General features: G+C 34.4%; 1 protein-coding gene across 33 annotated transcripts in view; it reads left to right on the top strand.

Moving 5' to 3' along the window:
• The first annotated feature begins 1301 nt into the window (after positions 1-1301).
• Positions 1302-27606, top strand: part of mcf2la (mcf.2 cell line derived transforming sequence-like a) — a 139993-nt gene continuing 113688 nt past the window's right edge. For 9 of the 33 annotated variants that reach the window (XR_015476917.1, XR_015476919.1, XM_087237606.1 and 6 more), the window contains exon 1: positions 13149-13593. Coding sequence is in view for 25 of the 33 variants with exons in the window: in XM_087237606.1 (XP_087093732.1) it covers positions 13431-13593 (163 nt within the window). In the remaining 8 variants the exon portion in view is untranslated. Of the gene's footprint in view, positions 1600-2547; positions 2705-13148; positions 13594-15938; positions 16234-19739; positions 20325-22134; positions 22344-24486; positions 24635-27606 lie in introns of those variants that run through there. The other 24 variants (XM_087237607.1, XM_087237613.1, XM_087237621.1 and 21 more) reach the window with 7 other exon arrangements.

Here is a 27606-nt window from a genome sequence, read left to right on the forward strand (position 1 = left end):
GGTCTCTGTTGCCATCTTGTGGATAGACAACGTCAACCGTCTTTGGTCTACTCGGTATAGCAGGATAATAGCTGCCAATGCGCTGTCTCAGAAATGATAAATATTCAAAATAGGGAATATCCTTATAAATGAACTGCATAGTTGCAATCTAAACTATATTCTTGACCAAAAAAATCCTCAAAAGTACATGATGTTGTCCAACAGCTGCAATATTTGTATAATATAAGCGGTACAAGTGCTTTTACTGGCAGAATATATCAACCAATCAAATTCAAGACCCAAACCAAACTGTTGTATGTATGTGTGTGTGTATATATATATATATATATATATATATATATATATATATATATATATATATATATATATATATATACATACATTTATTCATTTTCTTTTCGGCTTAGTCCCTTTATTATTCTGGGGTTGCCACAGCGGAATGAACCACCAATTTATCCAGCATATGTTTTACGCACCGGATGCCCTTCAAGCTGCAACACCCATCTCTGGGAAACATTCATACACACTCATTCATACTCATACACTACAAACAATTTAGCTTACCCAATTAACCTTTACCGCATGTCTATGGACAGTGGGGGAAACCGGAACAGTTCTGTCTGATTCTTGAAATCATGCTCTGCTTTAAAACGTTTTAAATTTATAAAACATAAAAATCACAGAGACTTGGAATAGATGTTTTAATCCCAGTTTCTTTGCAAAAAAAAAAAAGGTTCTGTGGACTGGATGTGTACACATGTTATTATAGAAACATGGTGCCTGTCAATCAATTTGGTGGGGCGGGGAAACCACGCTCTTACTTCCCGTTGCATTGGGCCTCAAAATCACTGGTATTTGGGTGCTATTGTAACGTTAAGAATTAAAAAAAAAAAAAACAGACACTCTTTGGGTTTCTAACACTCCAATATGACAGTGGACACACTACAACTTTAATCAGTTCTGTCCAAACAGCATAAAGTTGATTTTCATCATAGGTGCCCTTTAGACTACGATATGTAATCGCTTTAATGTCTTTTAGAAGCCTTGAATGTAATATGGAGGGGGAAGTATTAAAGCATTAAACAACAGAACTGTGACAAACCTTCTTGCTGTGAGATCGCTGGTTCGAGTCTTGGCTTTTTGTTTGCTTTTATGTTTGTCCAATATTGTTTGAGCATTGTTGTCTTTTATGAATTGTTTCTCTTCTTTAAAGTGCTATTCAGCTTCTGGGAATTTAAAACAAATGTAATTTTGTAATTCTGCTTGTCGAACACAAGATGTCGCCACGTTCCTCAAGCACAGAGTTCTGAGCTCCTCGAGGTACAGTCTTGATGCAGGTAATGCAGCACTACTCATCCATGATTCTTTCTACTACATTTGTGTAGTTTCATCCTTTGACGTTATCAAATTGTGTTTAATTTTTATAAACGTCTGCAAAATAACGACTGAAAAAATACAGAATTAACCACGAACAAACCCAAATGTCCTTTCTTGACCTTGAATTCGACGATGGCTGCAGTGTATTAAATGCCATGCAGTTTTTTTTTTTTCAAATTATGACTGTTTGACATATATGACATGGATATGACAACACACCTGGTGAGTTTCAAGTTTTATGGGGACTTACCACACACTAACGTATTTTTTAATACCTAACGAACTGTATTTTCCTCTGTTACTTTTACTTTCCCCCTAAACACGACACTCGCATGTTTGAAATACTTCATTCTGTGATAGACACACATTTAAAAGATGTTTTCTTCAAGGGACTAAAAAATCAAAATGACTGGTATTAGTTTCTTTTGATTAAACATTTGGTCTCCACAATGTCAGGTACACACACTTGGTGAATTGTGATGACATTTCCATAGATTTTCATTGTTTTTATACAACTATACTATTTTCTATTACTCTACGCCTGCTTCTTACAGTAAACTGTAGTTCTACCTTCTGAAGAAAAGAAAACTCATTCTGTATGATTTATAGACATTTTGAAAAATGAGGACATCAGCAATGTCCTCATAATTCACCATCTCTTTGTAAATACCTGTGCCATACATTGTAAATTGTAAAAATGCTGGGTTCCACAGAGGTCCTGCATGTTGTCCCAACACAAATCAATGAAGTTAATTTACAGTAATTGTTTTTACAAACTCAAGTGCATTGAACATAAAACTGTTAAATTGTCCTCCCCCAAAAAACCCATAAATTGTGTTGATTCCGCTCATTTTAAAGAAGTAGTTAGAAAAAGCAGTAAAACACACACTCACACACACACACTCGCACACACACACACACACATGAATACTTAAACAAACTGAGCACATGCATGTTTGTATGTCATGGTTCCTTTGTCAGAGTTGTAAATACAGTGACCTTAACATTACTCATATGCGCATACCTGTGTGTGTGTGTGTGTGTGTGCACAAACTCTGCCTGGTTGATGCAGAGCCTAAGTGTACATGTGTGTCAGTGTGTTGCTGTCTCATCTTTGCTGCTTTGCTGAGGCATCTCTCTCTCTCTCTCTCTCTCTCTCTCTCTCTCCAGCATCTCTTGCAGCAGCAGTCTTCAGCTTCAGTCGTGTGTTCTCCTCTGCAGCTCCTGCTCTCCTGGCTCCTGCTCATCATGATCCTGTGGGTGAAGATGGGAGAGGACTCTCTGGAGGAGCTTGTCAGACGACTCACTGTTACCATGCTGAAAATCGGTAGGAGGAGGAGCTGTGTTTGTGTGTTTATGCGTGCATGTGTGTGTGTGTGTGTGTGTGTGTGTGTGTGTGTGTGGTGTGTGTGTGTGTGAATCAGTATGGGAACTGTAGCTCAAGGTTGTTTGCAGCTTCTGTTTGTCTTTGCTTTGGTAAATGTTTGCTAAAATTGTGTTGTATTGCTTTTGTATTTGAATTAATGGATCGGTCCAATTATTATGCTTAGTTGAGCACTCAAAGGTGTTGCTGTTGATGGCGTCTGAATTTAGAAAGTTGAATTTTGAAAAGTCTTAATAAGAAAATTGTCAACATAACTAATCAGAATTGCAAAAAGGTTTTAACATTAGAGTGTAGACATGTGCTTGCTGGTCGAAAAATGGACAGTTTAAGTAAATGTCTTTTTCCACATGCAGATGGGCTTAAATTGCACTTTCTACTTATCGGTTAACCTAAAATATCACTAACATTATCGGTTCTTTCTCAGCTGCATGCAACAGAACACAGTTAAAGTACACTGCTCAGCATATATGAGTACACCCCCCCCCCATATCTCTTATTCAAATTAATATTGTTCCAAAAGATGCTTTACAATATTATATTTGTGCATATACATGAGTAAGTACTGAAGCCAAATCTAGAGCTAATCTAACAATATAACTTACAATAATGGTTCAAAAATTAGTAGCCCAAATTTAGATGCTATGGAAAAATATTAAATACCATTTTCAAAAATAGCAATATTTTGCATGAATTTAATTGTATTATCTTTCCATTTCTAAAGATGTTCTGTGACTAAAATATTATAAATATATCTGTTTAATAAATCTGTCTTGTTCAAATGCACCAATATATATTACACCGTATTCACTGAGAATGTTCGAAATGGGCTGTACTCATATATGCTGCTTCACTGTATTTTAATTAACAGTTTTTTATTTTTGATTTACAGGTGTATTTTTATTACTTTATGCTTTCGAATTGCAACTTGGGACATTAAACTCTTTTCCAACAAATGTTTATGACTGCAGTTAAACAAAGTGACATTTATTTACTTTTACAGTCACAAAATATACACTGTGAAACCCCAAAAAGTTAAGGTAACTCAAAAAATTTGAGGAAACTGATTGCAACAAACCATTTAAGTTCACAAACTAATCCTAATGAATTCTTTGAACTTACTCCATTTGTGTAAACGAAACAATTTGAGCACAGTAAAACATAATACATAAAGAGAACTCAAACCAGCTGAGTACTGTAAAACCCAATAAGTTAAGGTAACTCAAACCGTTTGAGGAAACCGATTGCTACAAACCATTTGAGTAAAAAAAAACTAATCTATATGAGTACTGTGAACTTACTCCATTTAAGTTGAAGTTATGAAGTTTAATTAACTCAGCACTTTCAACACTGAGTTCAAAACTCTGTTCAAATGAGTAGAATTATTTTTTTTTTTGTGATCAAATTGTTATTGATTTTTACATGTGAGTGATCACAGCATCTTTAAACTTTTCTTTCCAATAAACAAAAAACAAGATCCACTCCTCAACCCCTTCAGCCCACACAAAAAAACACCAACCCCACCCCTCCAGTAGTGCTAAAGTCCGTGCCATCCCACAAATAACATTGCAATCAGGACAAATAACTAACAGAAAATATACACATACTTATAAACATGAACTACATATACCTTAAACATGAACATAATAATTACAGGGTATAAGTACAGTCTATAATTTCATAGAAAATAATGCACATATATATGTATATATACCTGCCCATATGTGTGTACATATACTTATTAGTTTTATTTTGGCTAGAATAAAAGCAGTTTTTAAATTTTTTTTATGTTATTAGCCCCTTTAAGCTATATATTTTTTGATGATCTACAGAACAAACCATCATTATACAATAACTTGTCTAATTACCCTAACCTGCCGATTTAACCTAGTTAACCTAGTTAACCCTTAAATGTCACTTTAAGTTGTATAGAAGTGTCTTGAAAAATATCTAGTAAAATATTATTTACTGTCATCATGGCAAAGATAAAATAAATCAGTAATTAGAAATGAGTTATTAAAACTGTTATGTTTAGAAATGTGCTGAAAAAATCTGCTCTCCGTTAAACAGAAATTGGGGAAAATATTAACGGGGGGCTATAATTACCTAATAATTCTGACTTCAACTATATATACTAATAAACTAAATAAAGTAGGTAGAAAATCACACAGATTATCAGAGATTTAAAGATTCAGGTTGTAGCACATTAATTTCTACTATCCGTGTCTTTTTGCCAGTTTGTCTGCAGTCACTTTCTTTACACTAGCTTTATTTTTTTCTGGCTGTTGAAAATTCAAGCAATACTATAATATAAAACTGAAGAAAAAAAACACTGCAGAATAACTAAAGAATTTGGAGGGAGCCATCTTCGCACTATTATCTTTTTAGCAGATGTGAAAGCATATTTTAAAAGTACTGGCTGCTAATTAGACAAAATTTTATTTAAAACCTCTATAAAGTGTCAATAAAAGTAATTTTTATTACTGGATGTAATCATTTAATGTATTCATTAAATGACAATGAATTAATTAATTTATTATTTTATTATTATTATTATTATTTTCTGCCTTAATTATTCATTCAAAAACTAGTCATTTTTTTAATCATCAATATTTTAAAACTACAATAAAAATTTTATTGTATAGATTTGTAAACAAGCTTTGACTCACTTTCATCTGTTGTTGATAACCCTAACGGTGTTTTTACCATGTCTCTGCTATTCTCTGAGGACTTCTGCGTGTCCTATTTCCCTACATTTGAGCAGTCTGCCAATGGCAGTGAGCTAAAAACACACACTGGCACAATGAAACAGCAAACACACAATGTGTAGTAACATCCCTACCCACATTTTGGTCTTTCAAAAATATTGTAAACTCATAAATGGGTCATCCTTTAGTCAAAATTCGCCTTCAGCGTTCTGGTGTTACTGTGTACAGTAGTGAACTCATGTTCAGCCTGCTCATATTCCCACAAACTCTCATTTGCAGAAACTCTACTAAATGGGTTATTATTAGTTATTTTCCAGGAACGATGTGACCTGCAGAAACACAAGGTTTGCATGTAAAGCAGGGGTAAAGGTCCTGTGCGATATGATGATGTCTATTGATAGAGATTTGTCTGTATATTTTATATGTTAATAAAAAGATCAGTTTCACTAGTGCCTTCTGTTTATTTACGGCTGTGAATTGCATTATGGGATGTTGATCTCTGCTCAGCTGACTTTTGATGTTGAAAATTCAACTCTACAGTTTAACAAAGCGACTTCTATTGACATTTTAGGAGTTTGAAGTAATGTAATGTATAGAAAAAATGTATAGAGCAGTAAGTCTGTAACATTACTGAAAATATACTGGCAGTTTATACAAGGGTTTTCTACTGTAATGTACAACAGCAACCCAGAAAATATATGACTTTCAACTGTTACAAATGTCACTAAAAGTCATTTTCCCCCCAAATGTCAAGGTTAAAAGTTGTTGAAAGTAAGATCAAGGTCCAAAAATGCAATCAAAAGCAGAAATAAGCAGAAAAATAAGAACATGAATCACTAAATATGAAAAACTGCAAATTTAGGGATATTTTTTACAGTGTATGTAAAATATACCCATGCAGAATTGCTTAAAGCTGCAGAGAAAAATGGATGCATGTGAAAAAAAGAGCACAACATAAAGAGAGCTACATTCAGAGCCCACCTAAAGCAACTACACACCTTTTCTCAAGACAGGTGTTAAATTCAGTCGAGGGGCTACTCAAGAATAGGCTTTTAACTCTGCGCCAATATTTGCAACAGCTCTGGTCGAACAGTTTCAAGCATGCATCTGCCATCTACTTGAATAGTACAATCCTGAAATCTCAAAAAATTGCTTGATAAACTGTTAGTTTAAACACATAGTTAATGCCATCCTGCTTTAATTGTCCTTTAAATGATGTTTCTTGCACTAAAGTAGCATTAAAAAACATATATTATATGTGTGAGTGAATCAATCAATGCATTATTAGTCTATGAAATGAATATTTCAAAGACAACTCAAGCTTTTGTAGCATTTACCGATTGGCTGTAGTAGTTAGAAGGCAGAACTTATTATATGTTGCTCATTCTACCAGTCATTACAGTGTTAGTTCACCTTAAAATCAAAATGTAGTTATTAATTACACACCGTCATGATGTTCCAATCTCCTGAGACATTTCATTCACAAAATTTGCTATTTTAATATCAAATATAGATGAATATTTAGATTCAAGAGCTTTCTTGTCCTTCATAAACAGCAACGATCCCGTATGAAGCTAGATCAGTCTCAATAACAACTCACGCAAAAACCCGATATACACACGTTTATAAAGTCAACTTCATATGCGTGAAAACAATTTCACATGCACAAAATTATTATATATTTTCACAAAATGAATTCACATACACAGGATGAAAATACATGTTCATGAATCATGTTTCACAAATGCAAAACTACATTTACAAATGAATAACAGCGTACAGAAATCTGTAAATGTTTAAAATTTGCAACTTCATCGTGACCGCGAATTTACAAATCTTCTTTCACCTGTGAATCCCATTTGTGTGTGTGTATTTTGAGACTTCCAAGCATTACATATGTGCACGCAAATAGGAAGTGTTGCGGTAGCTGTTAGGAATTAATTACATTTTAAAATACAGTATACTCAAACAGAAAGGTTCATTTCACCTGCAGCTACATTGACAACATCTTAATAAATATACTGTACCAGCATGCATGTAAGCAAACATCATTATTTAAATAAATAATCAGTAAAAGTCAATGTGAATCACCTTCAGCGTTTATGACAATATAATTATAATTCAGGACTGAAGGGTTTGATGTTAAACCACCATCGAGATATTGTCATCATTTAAATTCACAACACAAGCATGGTTGATTCGTGATGTTGAAATTCTGACAGAGTATGTGTGTGCTATATACTATAGTGAACTATACGGTACCTCATTTTATGTCTTGAAATAGTGTTTATGAGGTGTTAAAAACTTAGTCTAGCCAAAGAGCTATTGCCAGCCTTCAGCTGTCTGCTCACACACTCACACATGACATAGCGTCTGGACTGACAATGTCACCCATTGTGCTCATCCAGCTCTCAGTGCGGTGACAGTCAGGATGTTACAACACCTGTAGATCCAAAACAGGGATCAAAAAAGGCAGAATGTTGCAGTTTCATATTGGTTCAGTTTGCTTACACAAGGCAATATTTCTAAATGGACCCAAAATTGTCACGTTTAGATGAACTCTCATCTCATTGGTCAGAGCATTCAGAGATTCTGCTTATGCATCCGAATGGAGAGACAACAGCAGTGGCTTTCTTTGGAGCTTGTTGGTCTATTATTTTATAAATAAAATAAATAATTTATAAATTATTTTATAATTCAGTGGTATTTTTTGTTGTTAAATCCAAATTTGATTTGGGCATTTCACCACTGATGAAAAAAATTACATACATAGAAACTATCTTAGAATTTCTAATGGTTTATAATAGAATTTAATTAATTGTATTGGTTTTTATTGAAATTGTATTGGTCCTTTGGGTCTGTCCTGGTCATTTGCCTTTTACTGGTGGCATGGTAAAAACACACTAAATTTAAATGGAAAATGTCTCAATAGGGCATCATGGTGGCATACTGGGTAGCACGATCGCCTCACAGCAAGAAGGTCGCTAGTTCGAGCCCCGGCTGGGTCAGTTGGCATTTCTGTGTGGAGTTTGCATGTTCTCCCTGTGTTTGTGTAGGTTTCCTCCGGGTGCTCCAGTTTCCCCAACAGCCCAAAGACATGTGCTATAGGTAAATTGAATAAGCTACATTGGCCGTAGTGTATGTGTATGAATGCAAAAGTGTATGGGCGTTTCCTAGTGTTGGGTTGCAGCTGGAAGGGCATCCGCTACATAAAAACATATGCTGGATAAGTTGGCAGATCATTCCGCTGTGGCAACCCCTAAGTAATAAAGGTAGTGAGCCTAAAAGAAAATAAATGAATGAATGGTCTCAAAATATAGTACAAGTCATCAAAGTGCATTTGTATTTGTAGAGGAAACCATTAGAACTTTTGTGATGGTTTCTGTTGTTTTTTCAGTTGGATCTTTACTAAAATAAAGATGCAAAATCTGTCACTGGGGTGGTACATTTTCAAAAGGTATTTTTTTGCTCCTGATAGGTCCCTAAAAGTACATATTAATACCTACAAAGTACAAATGTACCTGAAAAAGCCAGAAACCTGAAAGCATCTTTATATTAATACTGTAATGTGATATTAAATGGTTTCTTTATGTCAGTTGATTTTGAACAGCGTCTGTATAGTGGTTTTATATGATTTGAGATCTAATGTTTGATTTTTCTTTTTTCTTCTCTGCTAAAAAAAAAAAAAATAGAAAATTGTATAGAATTTATAACGTTTTTTTTGTTTGTTTGTGTTTTTTTTAAACACATTTCAACACAAAATTCATAATTTGAATTTTAAGTTTTTTAATATTAAATGTAATGATCCCTGTGTGTCTGTACCGGTAATTTGTCGGTAATCAGTCAAAATATAAGACTATATATGACTTTATATGACTACAAATATTAAGTTAAACTTTGTATACCTTGTTTTTTGTTGTTGAAACCTTATTTATGTTATTTAAGTCTTATAACTCTTTATACTCTAGGAAATATATCCCAATACACAGTAGAAACCACTAGAAGTGTACTGATTCTAATAGATTGTAGTTAATGGTTTGTAATGTTTTGGTGTTTGTGATGGTTTTTTTTTTTTTTCAGCATAACTTGCAAGCTTTTAACCCATTTCACATTATCTCATGCTTTTCATACTCTTTGTTTTGTTTTTTGCAGTACTATACTGTGCAAATATTTCACACTGATATTTAATTCAAGGGAAGCTATGAAACGCAGCGCAGCTCAGGTTAGCCACTAGCGCACGGAAATACTACGAATAGCAAATTAGTTTTCATTTCATACAGGTTTTCCTCTATTTAGCGCAGCTTATGGGTTCTACATACTGTATGGAGTCTGCAGGTTGCTGTAGAAACGGGTTCTGTGGTCTTTCAGGAGGAGGCTGTTTTCTTCTGTGGGGTTTCCTCCAGCGTGGTAATAGGATGAGAACGGGAGGGCTAAATTACATGCTGCGGAGGCCTTTGCATAAACCTTGGCAGGCCGTTTCTCTCTCTCTCTGCTCTTTTCTGTGTGTTCTGTGAAGAGGAGAGAGTGCCAGGGTTGAAACAGGGAGAGAATCAGAGCAAAGAGAGGAACAGTAAGTGTCTGTCTCTCGACCTGTCATGTGTGGTAGTTGTGAACAGTTGAAAATCAGTACTACATTTTTTGTATCTTGCTAAATTGTGCTATGCAGTTGTAAAGGACTGAACTAAGATTATGTACATGCATATTCACGATAATATTTAATAGTGCATAATTACAGAGCTCTATGATGAGAGGGTGTGTTATTTGTTCTGTGGTCGTAATGTTAGGAATTGTACAAAGTCACATAAGGAAGTATGTTTAGGTGTAGTCTGCATTATTTATAGTGTTTATCCATGTGGTGTGTTTGAGGGAACGTACTGGAAAATGGCTTACTCAGCTCTTCATCTTTCTGCATCTGACTGCTCATCACACAAACATGTTCTGACTTTGACTTTTGCAACAAATTTTTTTTTATTCAATACTTTATTCCTATTTTGACTCTAAGCTTTTCTATATTTTTATTGGTCATTTCCTGCTAAATAAAATACTACAGATTATCCCTACCTTTCATTTTAGGGTTGATTGGCTTTAACTGCGGGCTTCCCCGATGCACCAGTAATAGGTTTGCAATATTATATAATGTGTATAATATTACAACTTGTTATAGTTTCAAAAAATATTGACAACCCTGGCTCATTATTCATATGTACCCCTATATACATTTTTGGAGATCGCAAAATGTGTTCCAGAATTAGCAAATTCACCAGAGACTGCTGTGTATGCTTTTTAGATCTCAAATTTCTCTCACGAATGCCTTTAGCACCTGCTGTTCTCACGTAAATTCAGCAGAGGCCGCTGTTGACTGACTGCCCGATAACCCCACCCACCCCCTTCCCTAAACCCAATCGGTAGTGTTTTCAAAAGCAATTCAGAAAAAGAAAATCTCTTGCCTGATTTTCAGAACTTACCATGTTCTCTCCCTGTTATTTTATTTTTTGCCTTTTTTTGGTGTACCTGCTTACTGGAACTGTTCTTCGCCAGACTCCAACCACGTTGTCACGGTAAATTCCTTTCTGTGTCTCTGGTCCGCCAACCTACACGGCGAGCTACTGGGAAAACTGGCAATAGTGGTAAGGCTGTCCACACTGAGGTTTGTTTTAAAGCAGAAATGCAACCATACTTAGCTCTGGCTACATAATTCGCACTCTCCAGAAATGTATACTGGGGTACGTTTTCAGAATGTTGTGTTGCAACGTCAATCCTTTATTTACTTGAATTCTTTAAATGCATTACATTTTTATGAATTTATTAGAATTTCCCATTGCACAAATTTCTAATTAATTATTGATGCTATAGTCTGTCCTTTTCCAAGCCCTTAAATGTTTTATTAATTCATTTTCCAATTGAGGACTTTCTAAATACACTAGTTGCCACCATATTTTACATGCACAGCTATTGTTTTACATTTTCAAATTGATTGTAAATCCTACAGATTAACCCTATCTTACCCATTCAATTAAAATGTATTTTAATTCATCTATTTAATTGAAGTTTTAATGCATTGAACACAGCATTAAAAAATCATTTAATTTAGGTCATAAAATGGAAATACACTGTAAAAAAGTGGCTAGTTATACTTTAAAGGTGCAGTATGTAAGTTTGACACCCAGTGGTTGAACTAGGTATTGCATGTCTGGTTTAAAACACATGCGAGCACAGGTTTCCAGATTAATGACATTGACAGGAGTGAGCCTGACTATCGAGCCTAAAGGCTGACTTAAGCCATGTTCAAAATAAAAGCATTGGCTCATGATAGATGGAATATTTTCCATATTAAATTTAGGGCAAAAGTTTTTGTCCTAACCAACAACTGAAATTGATATTTTAGAAACGACTTATATTTCTTGCTGTTGAACAACAGGAAAAACAGACAATGACCACCTCAGGTACATTTTGTGCTTTATTAAGTGTTTAATACTAACAATGTGAGTTTGAATACTATTTTAAATGACAATTATTGCCATACTACTGAAAACAGCAGCAGATAGTTCACCTCAGATCTTTAAAATAAAGTTTTAAATTGAACTTGAGGCAAAACCAGTGTCTTAGCATCTACATTTAATAATGTAAAACAGGGTTTAATATGTATTAATGAGATTATAAACCTTACCATTTCATTGGAGTGCAGTGGGTGCACTATTCTGTGCTTCTAAATGGTTGTGCTTAAATTTCTGTCGTGTTTCGTCTGGTGTAAACAGTCAAACTGCTTTTCACTAAAAATCTCATCACATAGCCTGTTGTTAGGACATGACATTACAATGTAACCTGCTCACCTAATGTTTGCTCTTGATTTATTTGTATTGTTTGCTAATTAATAACCACCTCATGTGGAACTCTGAATCTGCATTTCATTTTGGAGTCATTTGAAGTCATTTTGCTACGGTCCACAGGAGGTCGCATTACAGTCTTGGATGCACACTTTAAGAGCCTTCATGACTGAGTGAATGAAATATGTAGTTTTTTATCAAGGCAACTCAGGGTGCTGAAATATAATTGGCTAAAGTGGCAGTGGGCGGGGTAAAAGAACCAAAACAAAGACGGACGTTCCGGCACGTAATGCACATTTTCAAAGCAGAATATCTGACTTTATCATTGTTTTTCAGATAAACAAGAATGATAACTTAGCATGTTTCTTAAAAATCTGCAAACATATTATGGTATTTTATGCTTTAGAAGAGTCAAAAACTTACAATCAGCACCTTTAAATAAGTGAGTAAATCTGTTGCCTTAAGAACAACAAGTTGATCTTACTTTAAAAAAGTGAGTAAATTTATTGACTATTATAATTATGCACACAGCTTGTTAACTTAATAGTTACAATAAATTTACCCCTGGTTTAAGAGTAAAGTTAACTAATCGCTTTTTACAGTGTACTAGATGTGAATATGCTTGATATAATTCCATTAAAAAAAATTTAAATTAATTTTGTTATTTATGTTTAGAAAAAGTTAGTCAGTTTGGCCCCTAAGTGGCGCACAAGAATGCTGGAGATTAGTGTTTATATGTGTGTGTGTGTGTGTGTGTGTGTGTGTGTGTGTGTAATTAGCAGAGCAGAAGGGGATTTGTGCTAAAACTCTCCCTCCTCCCTCTCCTCCTCTCTTCTGCTCTCCTCTGCAAGGATACGTGTGTTTATTGCGACTGTGTGTGTGTGTGAATGCCGGGGTTGTTTCCTCACAAACAGGAGGTGCGAGATGCATCTGCATGCAGCGTCTCTCCACAGGTCCCATCTGACAGAGGAAACCCCCTGAGACCAGGACTCCCCCATTACAATTCTCCCGGATCACTTCGTCTGGTTTGGGGATTTCATTGGTCTTGCTTGTTTAAGCATCGAGCTGGATGTGGATCAATCTAAAGGTTGACTCTCAGAGGTCAGGCTGAGACTGGTTTATGTGGCGAGCACTTTTAAAATGTCTCTGCCTGAGTTTCTACGGGAAGGCCAGGACGCCCCGCAGAGGATCTTGTCCCGGCTGACCCAGCTCCTCTACAACCTGTCGGCTACAGTCCTGCAGGGAGTCCCCTTCTCTCCTTTCACAACCTTCAGCCGCAAGAGCTCCTGGAGAGACTGGAACGGTGAGAGAACCCAATGTCTCTGTGTGTGTGTGTGTGTTTGTGTTTGTGTGGTGCTGATTTTGCTGAGGAAACAGGATGAAATTTGCTGACTGACTCTGTGAGACTGTGAGTCATTGGTTCTTTTTGGGATGACTTTGATTGGTCAGGATTTAGTCAGAAATGAAACTTCTGCCATTATTTCCTCATGTGTGTATCTTTACAAACTCATATGATTTTCTTGCATCTGGATGGGGAAAGTTCTGTATATTTTTTTTAATATATGTGTAAAACATATGCTGGATAAGTTCATTCTGCTGTGGCGACCCCTGATGAATAAAGGGGCTTAGCCGAAAAGGAAATTGAATGAATGAATAACTGGTTGGAAACCATTTATATGAGCTGAATTTAAACAAATAAATTAAACGTAATAATGTTCAACTTAATTTGTTTGTTTAAATTCAGCTCCAGTAAATTATTTGCAACCACTTCCCTATAAAAAGTTTTGTAAACCCAATGAATATTTTTTTTTCAGTTTGTCCTTTAATCCGGTTGTGAAAGAAAAAATAATAAATTCATAAGACAATATGAATTTTAATGTTTCTTTTATTGTGCTTTTAGCCTTTTTTTAAACCAGAAAATTCCAGTCTCCGTTTGTAATTGAACGAGAAAAGGGCAGCAAGCACATTCTTTAAAATATCTCTACTTTTAACAAGTAGCCAAACATACATATATACATACATTCTTAAAAAAAGCTTCCAAATGTGATAGTGATGCCACAGAAGAACCTTTTTGGCAACTTTCAGTGAACAGTTCTTAAAACAACTACTCTCTTTCTTGTAAAGATCACTGAAAAGAATGATTCAAAGATGATTCCATGGATTTACTAAAATTGTTTAAGGGAAGTGGTTGTAAACAATTTACTTGGGCTGAATTTAAACAAACAAATTAAGTTGAACATTGCTAAATTTCATTTGTTTAAATAAAACACAGAAAAGTATTCATTCATTCATTCATTCATTCATTCATTCATTTATTTTCTTTTTGGCTTAGTCTCTTTATTCATCAGGGCTTGCCACAGCGGAATGAACTACCAACTTATCCAGCATATGTTAACACACATACATTAAAGCCAATTTAGCTTACCCAATTCACCTGTTTCTCCTTTGGCTAAACTTCGTGTGCAGATGCCTTAGAAGAACTTTTGGGGAACTTTTAGTGAACAGTTCTTAAAAACAACTACTGTATTTCTTGTAAAGATCACTGAAAAAAAAAATGATTCAAAGATGATTCCTTGGATTTACTAAACTTTTTTAAGGAAAGTGGTTGTAAACAATTTACTTGGGCTGAATTTAAACAAACAAATTAAGTTGAAGATTATTAAATTAAATTTGTTTGTTTAAATAAAACAAATTGTTTGCAACAATTTTGCAGACATAATTTTTTTTCAGTGATTTATTCTTTTCTACTATTAAGAACTGTTTAATGGAGAGGTTCCTTTGATGTTAAATGGTCTTCATGGACCCATTTATGCCAGTAAAAAATCTTTACATGTATATCAATTTATAATTTATCATTTGTGGAGCCCTTTATTTAAACTTTAAAAAAGCATTGTGCAGATTCCCTGTATGTCGAATGATCTGCAAGGAACCTTCAAAAACAAAGAAATAACCATCTTTTCACAAAACATTATTATATTTTTCGCAATGCTCTTAACACTACACTCTTAAAAACAAGGTTCCAAAAGTGTGTTTCAGCAGGGATGCCATAAAAAAAAAATCAGTAAACAATTTTTAAAACATTTAAATTTCTTTAACAAAAAAACTAAATTAGATGTAAAAACTCTTAAGTGGGTGATGTGGTGGCGCAGTAGGTAGTGCTGTCGCCCCACAGCAAGAAGGTCGTTGGTTCGAGTCCTGGCTAGGTCATTTGGCGCTTCTGTGTGGAGTTTGCATGTTCTCCCGGTGTTCGTGTGGGATTTCTCCGGGTGCTCCGGTTTCCCCTTACAGTCCAAACATATGTGGTATAGGGCAACTGAACAAACTAAATTGACTTTAGTGTATGAGTGTGTATGGGTATCTCCCAGTACTGGGTTGCAGCTGGAAGGGCATCCGCTATGTAAAACATATGCCGGAGTAGTTTTCATGGAACCATAGAAGCCAATTATGACTCTTTATTTGTAATAGGATCAGTTCAGTTTAATATTTGTCCTGATTGTGTGTGTGCGTGTGTGTGCATGTGTGTGTGTGTGAAGCTGAAAGGTGTTTTCCTCGTGGGGTTACTCTCTCATCATTGAGATGCATGTGGATGTAGATGGCACAGTGCCCAGATCACAACAACACACATCCTCTCTCTCTCTCTCTCTCTCTCTCTCTCTCTCTCTCTCTCTCTCTCTGTCTTTCTCGTTCAGACTCTTCGTACTAATACTTCTGTTTTCACACTAAACCAGTGCGTCTCAGCACAGACATGGACTAAAATATAAGGAACACACATAACACGAGACAGATAGATGTTTGCAAATAGTGTTTCATAATCTGAGTTTCTTATAAAGACAGTCACACACACACTACCCATAACAAACTGATCAAGTGTATTGGGTTGGGAACACACACTCTGGAAAGCGAGCAGAACTTGTGTCTGAACAGATGTCTGACGTCCTGAAATGTGAGTAAATCTCTGGTCTTAAGCTCCTCTCTCTCTGTGCTTCTCGCTGGTAACAGGACGCTGCTTAAGTCAAAGCATGTTTGTGTGTGTGTGTGTGTGTGTGTGTGTGTTTGCTCTTTGATGTTTGACTTTCTGTGTGTTTAATGTGAAACGACTCCCAGCATCCTTGTGATCTTGTCATTCTCTTTTGTTCTGGATCAGACGAGTTATTTTGGACTTGATTATCTGTCATGTTCTGGCTCCAATTCTTTTAGACTGACCTCGGATCAGAAGAAGTATATAGTTTTCAAAGAAGTCTATTATTAGAAGATGACATTATGATATTATTAGAATATCTAATTTTTCTGTGTATTCCTGTAGTGTTATTCTAAGGCAATTAGAATATTCTAAGGCATTGCTCATTATTTGTATGTCTTTTGGGTACTGTTACAGTTTCATATTTTGAGTTATATTATTTATATATTATTTATATTTTAATTTGAAAGTTAGTATTTTTTTTAAATGCGTCCATCTAGTTTTTTAAGCTATGTTAATTTTAGTTTTTGTCATTTTAATTCATCGTAATATTAAATCTAGAGATATGAGGAAAAGTGTTACGGAAATCATTTTTACTCAGATGTTGATATTCATTTTCACAAATAATTAGTTACAATAAGAAATATGTAACATAATCAGGGCTTGACAATAACTTTTTTAATCACCAGCAAGTGTGGCTAGTAGTTTTCTAACATTACTAGCCACTCGCCATTTTCACAAGCCACAATTTTGTTGTTAGGAAAATACATATTTATATGCATAAATGTGACTTTGACATGGTAAATTTACTTGATTTAGATTTTGTGGAATGTCCTTATGCCTCCTCATTCTTTTACTTTTTGTGTCGTATATGAGCTTGCTCAGTGAGCATGAGCACATGAGTCATGGTTTCATAGTGTTGTATTACAATGAATTTTATTTCATATGACTTTCCAGAGATCAAACGATTTACCAAATTTATCTCTAACCACACCAAATATAAATAAATAAATATTTCTTAGCCACAAATTTTAAATAATTTGTCAAAACAAGCAAAATATAGCCGTATACCATACTTTTTATTTGACAAAACATTTCTTTAAAGAAAAAAACAGTTGACACCAGTTAACTACACATAAATAGAAAGTTAATATCTTGTATCCTGTTTAAATAATGGTTAAAGTGAAAGCAACCGGAGCAATCTGGAGCTCTTGAAAGCAGCAGGACTGTGGATGCATGAACATAACTTTTTGTCTAGTCTATTTGAAAGAGAACCGATCACACCTGTTGCGTTTCCAGGCACGGTTGTTTCAAGCAAGGAAACGGGAGCGTGCATGTGTTTTAAACAGTCGCGCGTATAACATCAGCTGTTGGCGCGAGTGATTATTTTCTCATTCGGTATTCAACCGGCTTTCTTTTGCCTGCAAGAACAAAATTATATGTCAGTCATGCTGCTTCTCGATTCTTAGATCTCATTTGCACAAATATTGGGCCATTCTAACTGTCGAACCCTGCTTTTAAGAAAACAACTATTTAAAAATTATTTTCAACCAGCCAAAGTGGAAAGTGGAGGTGGCTGTAAAACCCACCACAGCTAAAATCTACCTGCATTCGGTGGGTGTTAATTTAAATCCCTGAATACAATAAAGAATTATAAATATATAATATATAATAGAAATATTTTTTTGTAAATGCATAAGAAATTGTTTTATATTGTAGCTGAAATAGAAAAAGACAATGATTAAAATGTAAGAAACTTAAAATAAAGATAACTGAAAATTAAAGGACTTTAATTTTTAAGTTTAATATTTAATAATAATACTTAATGTCAGTTTTTTCATTACAAACATGTTTTTATAGTTTGAGTTATCTATTTAGTAGTTTTCTATGTTTTTAAATGCGTCCATCTATTTTTGTTTTTTTTAATTTATGTCAATTTTAGTTTTTGTTATTTTAATTCTTCATAATAATAAATCTAGAGAAATGAGGAAAAGTGTTGCGGCAATCATTTTTACTCAGACGTAGTTGATATTAATTTTCAAATGTAGTTAGTTACAATAAGAAATATATAATATAATAAAGAATTATAAATATATAATAGAAATTTTTTATTGTAAAGTCAAATATTTTTTATATTGTAGTTTAAATACGAAAAGACTATAATTAAAAATGTATGTTAATTTAAATAAAGATAACTAAGAGTAAATTAAAGGACTACTACATATGATGAAAATCATCTTTTTAAAGCTGTTTACAACTGTGTATATTGTGTCTACAGTCATATTGGAGTGATACTGTATAAACACAATAAGTCTCTTTTTAAAAATTTCCTGATGTTAAAATAGGATCCAAATCACTCCCATTTTGAGGCCCACCCCAATGTGAGGTAGGAGTTTGGTTTCCATGCCCACCAAATTGCTTGACAGCCGTGTATTTACATTTCTTTGTAATAATGCTTATAATCATATATCCACAAAACAGGACGTGTGCAAAGCAACAGTGATTAAAAGATCTGTTCAGCTCTCTGTGATCATCAGTCATCATTAAATGTGATCAGGAACGAGTTTTACAAGTTTAAAACGTGTTTAAAACTCAATGTTCGTAAAGAATTACATCGATTTTACCAGATTTACTTTATCACCACAGCCGCATGTCAGTACACTTATGAAAGAAAACGCTTCAATCCTGGTTTGTGACGTTAAATGAGGCTAATGTTGTACATTATCATAACATATCCAAACAGCAGTGTATATTAACGTGCATCCTGTCACATTTACCATGCAAAACAATGCAAAGTTAAACGCGTGCGCTGTGTGTGTGTTTGAGCGTGAACTTTGTAACAACATTGTGTGAGACTCATCGTTGCAGAAAGGCTTGAATTAACTCCATAACAAATACATCATTGGGAAAGTTTTTACTGTAGTATTTCTCACAAACGTTATGGGAGATCTGCTTCCTTCATGTCTGTCACTGTGCTGTTTATCTGATGAAGCTGAGGTGGAGACACACTCTTATAGGCATGTGGGAACGGTGGGCGGGGAGAACTAGCACAGGCAACAAAAAAAGCTTCAGTGTTTTCAGAGCAGAAAGTCCAACATTCTGAAAGCTTTAATAAATAATTGGATGGGTGTTTTCAGTTGAAACTGCATTTTTTAAACACAAAAGACTTCAAAATAGGGGAAAAATAGGTGCCCTTTAAGAGACTTTTAATATTTAAAAATAACATGTAATGTCAATAATATGCTGAAAGTTGCTGAAATAATATGAAGTAACTACAAGTTACAATAATACAAAGAATTTTATAAAAATAATTTTTAAAAGACAATAATTAAAACATGTGTTACTAAAAGGAAAGATAGCTAAAAGTAAATGAAAGGACTTTTAAAGGATTTTTATTTAAACATGTTTTTTATATATAGTTTGAGTTATTTAAAACCCTGTTACTCACTCATTCATTTCAATATTCATTCATTCATTTATTTTCTTTTCAGCTTAATCCCTTTATTAATCTGAGGTCCCCACAGCAGACTGAACCACCAACTTTGTTTTACGCAGTGGATGCCCTTCCAGCCGCAACCCATCACTGGGAAACATCCATACACACTCATTCACACATATACACATACACTACGGTCAGTTTTATCATACCCAATAAACCGGTACCATGGGTCTTTGGACTTGTGGGGGAAACTGGAGCTCATTTCAATATATTGATAATTTAATATCTTTTGGTTTTACATTTTTGCTATATTGTTTTCCTTTTCTTTTATTTATCATACAACAGGCTGGAGAACTCCACGTGGATATGCAGTAATGGTATCCAGTGGTGGTCTGGTAATGGTTAACTAGCGGTTAACTCAACCTGCAGGTTTGATTGGTTTGCATGAGGTCAAAGTACTGTATAATGGACAGCAGTTGGAGTCGTGAAGCGGTGCTGGATCTGTTTATGCACGTGTTTCGGTTTGCATTTTCGCATCGAGAAGTGAAATCCTGATAGGCAGAAATGGAAACGTTGTGCTGTTTTCTTCACAGAGATGGCAGGACACAAACCAGGTTCACGCAGATCTCAAGATCAGGTAAAATGGGTCTGGCTGACCTCTAAATTACGTCTGAGTTGATCTGAGACAGTTTTTACATGCTTAGATATTACTCCAAGACTATACATAAATTAAATTGTGCTAATATATAATAACTAAACATTAAAAATGATAAATGAACTGGACTATAAAAATGAACATGACTGGATAAAAAAAGATCAATATCAAAAATGAATTATAATATAATATCTAACATTTCTATTTTTTCAGCTCTTTCAAATCAACAAAATCGTTAGAATATTTATAGATTTTTAAAGTAACCAAGCAAAAATGTGCCAAATAGACAAAAGTCATCATAAACTCACGTGCCTGTTTTGTTTATAGATTTTATTTAATTTATATTCATTCATTCATTCATTCATTCATTCATTCATTCATTCATTCATTCATTCATTCATATCTTTTATTTATTTATTATTTTTAAAAAGTCATCATTTATTTATTCCTTTATTTTGTCATTATTTATTTTATTCATTCATTCATGTATTCATTCATTCATCTCTTTATTTATTTATTTATTCCTTTGTTTATTTTGTCATTATTTATAAATGTATTTATTCCTATATTTATTTTGTCATTATTTAGTTTTTTTTTGTTAATTCATTCATATCTTTTATTTATTTATTATTTTAAAACAATTATTTATTTATTCATTTTTTTATTTTGTCACTATGTGTACATTCATTCTTTCATATCTTTTATTTACTTAGTATTTTTTAAATTTCATTATTTATTTATTTATTTATTCATTTTGTCATTATTTATTTATTTATTTATTCATTCATTCATGTCATTTATTTATTTATTCCTTTATTTATTTATGTCTTTATTTATTTATTCCTTCATTCATTTATTTATTCATTCAAATCTTTTATTTATTTGTTATTTTAAAATATTTATTTATTTATTTGTTTATTTATTCCTTCATTTACTTATTTTGTCATTGTTCATTCATTTATTTATTTATTTATTCATATCTTTTATTTATGTTTTATTTTTAAAAGTTAATTATTTATTTATTCCTTTATTTTTTGTTTTGTCATTTATTTATTCATTTCTTTGGATATCTCTTCTTCCATTGAGACTTGATTCATAAATAATAATTCAAAATGAAACCGTGAAAAACAATTACTTAAAACATGATACAAAATGCATTTAAAGTATTCAGAGTTGGCAATGTAGCATGTTTAAGTAAAATATTAAGTATATTTTTATGAGATGGTTACCACATTCAAAAGAACTTTGATGACTGATTTTGTTATTTTGGTGGTGGTTTTGTTGATGTTTTGAAATTTATTTTTGGCAGAGCGCATGAGTCAATGAACAAAAATGAAAAGTTTTTCAACCAAAAATGAAAATTCTACTTGTTCCAAATCTTTTATTTCTGTTAAAACAAACAGCCATGGACTTCCATAGTATTTTTGTTCTTACAATGGATATCAGTTGCTGTTTATTTTCCCAGCATTCTTCAGAACATCTTGTTTTGTGTTCAACAGAAGAAAGAAATTAATAGAAGTATAGAAACACTAGTGCGTGAGTAAAAGATAAGGTTCATTTTTAAGGTGAACTGTCTCTTTAAGAACTAATTTTAAGACCTTAAAACACTATACGTGTGTGTGTCTATCCATGATGCAAATGAATGGAACATTGCCTCTGAAGTCCCAGGTGAGATTGTAGACAGCAGTGCATTGTGTTTGTGTATTGTGTGGGGCGTGGCCTGTATCAGATATGGGCGTGGCTAAACAAACCGTCACACTCCTGCCTCCACAATCTCACCTGACAGAGAAACACACACACCGTGAGCTTTCAGAGAGTGAACATAGATGATATGAGGACAGGCTGGATGTGACAGCATGAGGGAAATGACAGACTGAGGTGAAATGATTCTGATGGAGGACACGGGGTCGCACCTGCAGCCCCCGGAGAACCTGGTGAAGATCCCTTTAGAGGAGATGGAAAGTTTCTACCGGTTCCTTGTTTCCTCTGATGGGCTGATCTGTAAGTTGAGTGTTTGTCGTGTGTTAAAGAGATAAGAGGATGTTTTTGTGGTGCATTGTTGGGTTTAGTGTCGGGGTGGTGATGTTGGCAGTGATGATTATGAGATGTTTTCAGGGTGAGGATAATACATCTATGATTTGAGAATGTGTTGAATGTGTGATTGTACTGTACTGTAGGTGGTCAGATTTAACAAGCGCAATGTTTTCAGTTGCCCGCAGGGATTAAGCAGCCCACATTTCACTTAAAGGTGTAGTTACCTTCAATTTGAATATATAGTTTATTTTTTTATTGAAAAACACAACACTGCTTAACCGTAGACATTTTGAAATAATTATTTATTTGATACTTAATAGTAGCCATCAGGACTTTCATTTTAGGATTATTTTTATTCTTTTATTTATCACTATTTTGGTTTACTATTTGTTTTAGGTTATATTTTTAATTAAAATCTTAATAATTTTGCATTTGTAATGTAACTACCCGCTGATAATTAAAACAGTCCACACTTCCCAGATACTGATGAACACCTTGAAAACTAAAGGCAAGACAAACCAATCAATCAGTTTCACACAGCATAATCAAAAGGCCATCAAATAAGCAAAAGAATATACAGTAAAACAATATTACTGTGTTAGCCTGATAACCAGCAGTAAAATATTCAGGTGCGTTTTACATTTGTCTGCATTGATATCTCACTATGCTGTCTTTGCCAACTCTTGCAGGTTAAATTAATCAAGGAGGATCACATGACCTCCGCCTCAAACAACCCAATTGGAAACACGGAAATTCATAAAATAAACACACACCAATAAACAAGTTGACCGGTTAGTCTGAGCGACACTCAGTCCTATACTCTTACGTTGTAACCTACACTCATCAGCCACTTTATTAGGTACACCTTTTGCCTTCAGAGCTGCCTTAATCCTTTGTGGCATAAATTCAACAAGGTACTGGAAATATTCTTCAGAGATTTTGGTCTATATTGACATGATAGCATCATGCAGTTGCTGCAGATTTGTCGGCTGCAGATCCATGATGCAGATCTCCCATTCCACCACATCCCAAAGGTGCTCAATTGGATTGAGATCTGGTGACTGTGAAGGCGATTTGAGTATAGTAAACTCATTGTAATGTTCAAGAAACGAGTCTGAGATGATTTGCGCTTTATGATATGGCGCGTTTTCCTGCTGGAAGTAGCCTGGGTGCACTGTGGTCATGAAGGGATGGACATGGTTAGCAACAATACTCAAGTCGGTTGTAACAAGTGGTCATTTTAGTTACTGTTGCCATTCTATCAGCTCGAACCAGCCTGGCCATTCTCCTCCATCAACCATGCCATGTTCAAAGTCACCTTAATCACCTTTCTTCCCCATTCTGATGCTCGGTTTGAACTGCAGCAGATCATCTTGACCATGTCTACATGACTAAATACGTTGAGTTGCTTCCATGTGATTGGCTGATTGGAAATATGCGTTAACGAGCAGTTAGACAGGTGTACCTAATAAAGTGGCCTAATGTAGAATATTCTTATATAATAACATTAGCTTCAATTAAGTTAGTCCTTTATTTCAGTTATTTGCTAAGATAACAATTTAAATTTCTTAATTATTATTTTTGTTAATTTGTAGTAAATCATTTAATCGAATATTAATATTTTATTTCAGTTTTATTTAAATCAGTAACATTATTTATTAATACCTTTTAATAGCAACCAACTCTGAAACAAGCTCAATCATCAAGCTCTGAAATATGAAACTTAAATAACAATCATAAAATAGTTCATATACATTTTTGGTTTCCAAAAAATCTATATAATTTTAGTGGAGATGTTGATGCACACCATTATTGGATTTAAGGTTACAGTTCATGACTTTTTTGTGGGGAGTTTTACAGAAAACCAAGTTGTTCTTAAAAGGAAAAAGTTTGAGAACAATTCTTCATTGTTCAACATGAAAAACAAAACAGCAAATGCAATTGGAATGACATGAGAGTGACTAATTTACCCAATTTCAATTTTTGGGTCAACTAGCCCTACAGTTTAGTGTATTCATCAGCTAATCTTTCTCTATCTGTAGGTAAAGCTGGAAGTAAACCATTAGTCCTGAGACTGAGCATGAGTGTCCAGGATGTAGTAATGAGATGCACCTGTGTGTGTTTCTCCAGTCTGCTGTCTGTCTGTATGTCTCAGAGCTGCTGCTTGAGGATTTAACCTCAAGCAGAACATAACCTTTGCAGTAGGAAAACACAGCCAACATCAAACAAGGAAAGACTGATCTCTTAAAACACAAGCGGTAAGAGGATCCAAGAGCATGTCTTTATTTGCCTATGGGGTTGGGGAGGTTTGCTTATAGTGTTTATGAGGACACGGTTCAGAGGGCAGGGTTGATCTTAAACTACTCTAGGTTTTGGTCTGCATTGTTTGTTTTGGATTGGCTTGACTGCTTTATGAAGCTTGACCCTCTGTCGGTAAATAGAGTCAGCCATTTTGGCTCTGAGCATCCAGCATGTGGGTGCAGAGTTGTGCTGTTTCAGCCATTCAGGCTTCGCTGGGCTGGATGCAAATGGGTTCATTTGTGCTGCTGATCACTAGAGAATGAAACTATGGCGTCGACTCTCATGGGAGAAGAGGTGGCGCACTAACAAACTGCCAATGAATATAATTATTAGAGGGCTTGCTCTCATGTAAAGTTTTTGTTCACTATAATAAAATATTGCAGCCTTAATTTTTTTTGTTGAATAGTTGTCCTAGTCATCTCAACTTACATTAATCAAACTGACTGAAAATATTAAGGTACATTTTTTATGATTTAAAAGAAATAGTTGAAACCTGATTAACTTATTAAAATATGTTAAAGCAACATAAAAATGAGTTTTCTTGGCTTTTTGTCATTACATTTTTTACAATGCATACTGGCGATACTCAGATTTAAACAACAGCTTGTATTGCAAAGTTAATGTACTACTGAAGGTATTGTTTTGACTGTTTATGCTGTCTAAATCAAAGCATGTGGAAGCTGCTTAATCATAGATAGGAGGGCATAGTGAGCGAGTGCAATACTTTTTGGTAACTGAATAGGTGATAAAGCTGTTTAATTAGATTCTAGCCTAATTTTTCACCTACTGTACTTGATGGGAATTGATAAGATCAAAGATGAATGTGGTCATGATTCTTCCGCTGGAAATCCTGGTTCAGTTTGGTCAAGCACAAATATCTTTTTGCTCCAAACTGATTTTACCAAGACATGTTCCTGGATAAACATCTATGTTCATCATAACATTCCAATCAGAATTAAGGGATACTTTTACTGTGCATGTTAAGTTTCGGCTTATTTTTAGGTTTATGCACTTCTATATGAATGTTATCCAACTATTCCTCTGATTTTGGGAATATTTTTTAATAACAGTTCTGGTTGGGTTTAGGGGTAGGGAATAGGGATGGATTACATTTTTCAACAAAAAACATTGTACTTGGCAAAATCATGACACAATCTTTTTTTTTTCTGTCTTCTGTTTGATTTAGTATAACCTTTTGCGCAGTCTATAGTACGCTTAATTTTTTTTTCTAGTCTGACCAATTAGAACGTCCTAAAACAAGCGCTGTTGAAACATAAATCACATCAAAAATATATGCTTGTATTTACATAATACACTGCATGTATGTGTGCTGTGCATATTTATTTTGTATATATAAAAATGCACACGTGCATGAAAATGTTTATTTATATTTATAAATTAAATATTTATATCTAAAACAAACTATATATTAGAGTGTATGAATGTTTCCCAGTGATGGGTTGCAGCTGCAAGGGCATCCACTGCGTAAAGCATATGCTGGATAAGTTGGCGGTTCATTCTGCTGTGGTGACCCCAGATTAATAAGTACTAAGCCATAAAGAAAATGAATGAATGAATGAATTATATATTAATATAAATATATTTGGGTGACACTAATAAACTGATTCATTGGTTTTGCTAAATTCTTTTGAGATAACTGGTTGTGGTGACACAGTGGCTAAGGGGTTAGCCTCAGTGATTTCATTTTTAAATGTTAAAAAAAACACTCTTTTTGCCGCTTGATGTTGCAAACTCATGTTACATTATAATAATATTCTGCTTTTATGCATAGTCAGGAACAGACTTGTTTGTAGACTTGTTTATTATTCCTAGTTATTTCCCCTATAGGCGACTGAATCAGAAGTTCTAAGACATTCGCACAAAACGAGCGCACTTCCGCATTTCAGAATAAGGTCAATAGGTGAATTGGGTAAACTAAATTGGCCATATTGTATGAGTGTGTGTTAATGTGAGAATGTATGGGTGTTTCCCAGTACTGGGTTGCAGCTGGAAGGGCTGTGTAAAACATATGCTGGATAAGTTGTCGATTTATTCCGCTGTGGCGACCCCTGATAAATAAGGGACTTAGTTCAAGAAAAATGAATGAATATAAATATATACGTAAATATTTTTGTTTGATGTTTTATTGATGTACATAATGCACACATGTTATATAAATATAAACTTTTATTTTGTATGTGCTTATTAATCATGATTAATTGTTTGACAGCACACTCCAAAACATGACAATAATCATTTTCAGCAGCCTTACCGTACGTTCACACCGAAAGCGGCGCAAGCGTCCAAGGTCGTCAAAAAGGAGCGTCAAAACTCGCTACATTCATCTCATATTTAAAGGAGCCGTTGCAGCATATCAGTTACATTCCTGCATAAAACATGTTTCTAGCGTGAAAATGTTGCGCACTTCTTATCAAATTCATACAACAATGGAAGATCAAGTTGCGTGTGGTGTGGCTTTGCTCTATTTATCCAATATATGTGTCCATATGTCTGAAATATCCTGAAGCAGCAGTACTGTCTTGTACTGTCACATTGCGTGAGATTCCCGCTTTTTTAAGATAAATTTATATAACATTAATGAACATCAGTAACTCGCCAGTAACTTATTTAATGTATGTTCCTGTAGGAAAAAATTGGAAATAATTGGAAATCCGGCGACCGCAATCATCAAACCCTTGGGAACAACTGTGGTCAGAACCAAAGTTCACAGGTCTGTGTTCTCTGAACTGCTATCAAGCGATGGACGTCTTCATTCTGATTGCTTGCCGCCGAACCGCGTCATAGCTCATTACCATTAAGTTGACTTCATTTCAACTCTCCTCGACGCTCACGCCGGCGAAGACGCGCCACGCTGCTCCTCGCCGCTTATCGCCGCCGGCTCTCATTGAAAATGAATGACTTCCGGCTA

The sequence above is a fragment of the Danio rerio genome, chromosome 1, assembly GCF_052040795.2.
Source record: "Danio rerio strain M-AB ecotype USA chromosome 1, GRCz13ab, whole genome shotgun sequence".
NCBI classification, from domain to species: Eukaryota; Metazoa; Chordata; class Actinopteri; order Cypriniformes; family Danionidae; genus Danio; species Danio rerio.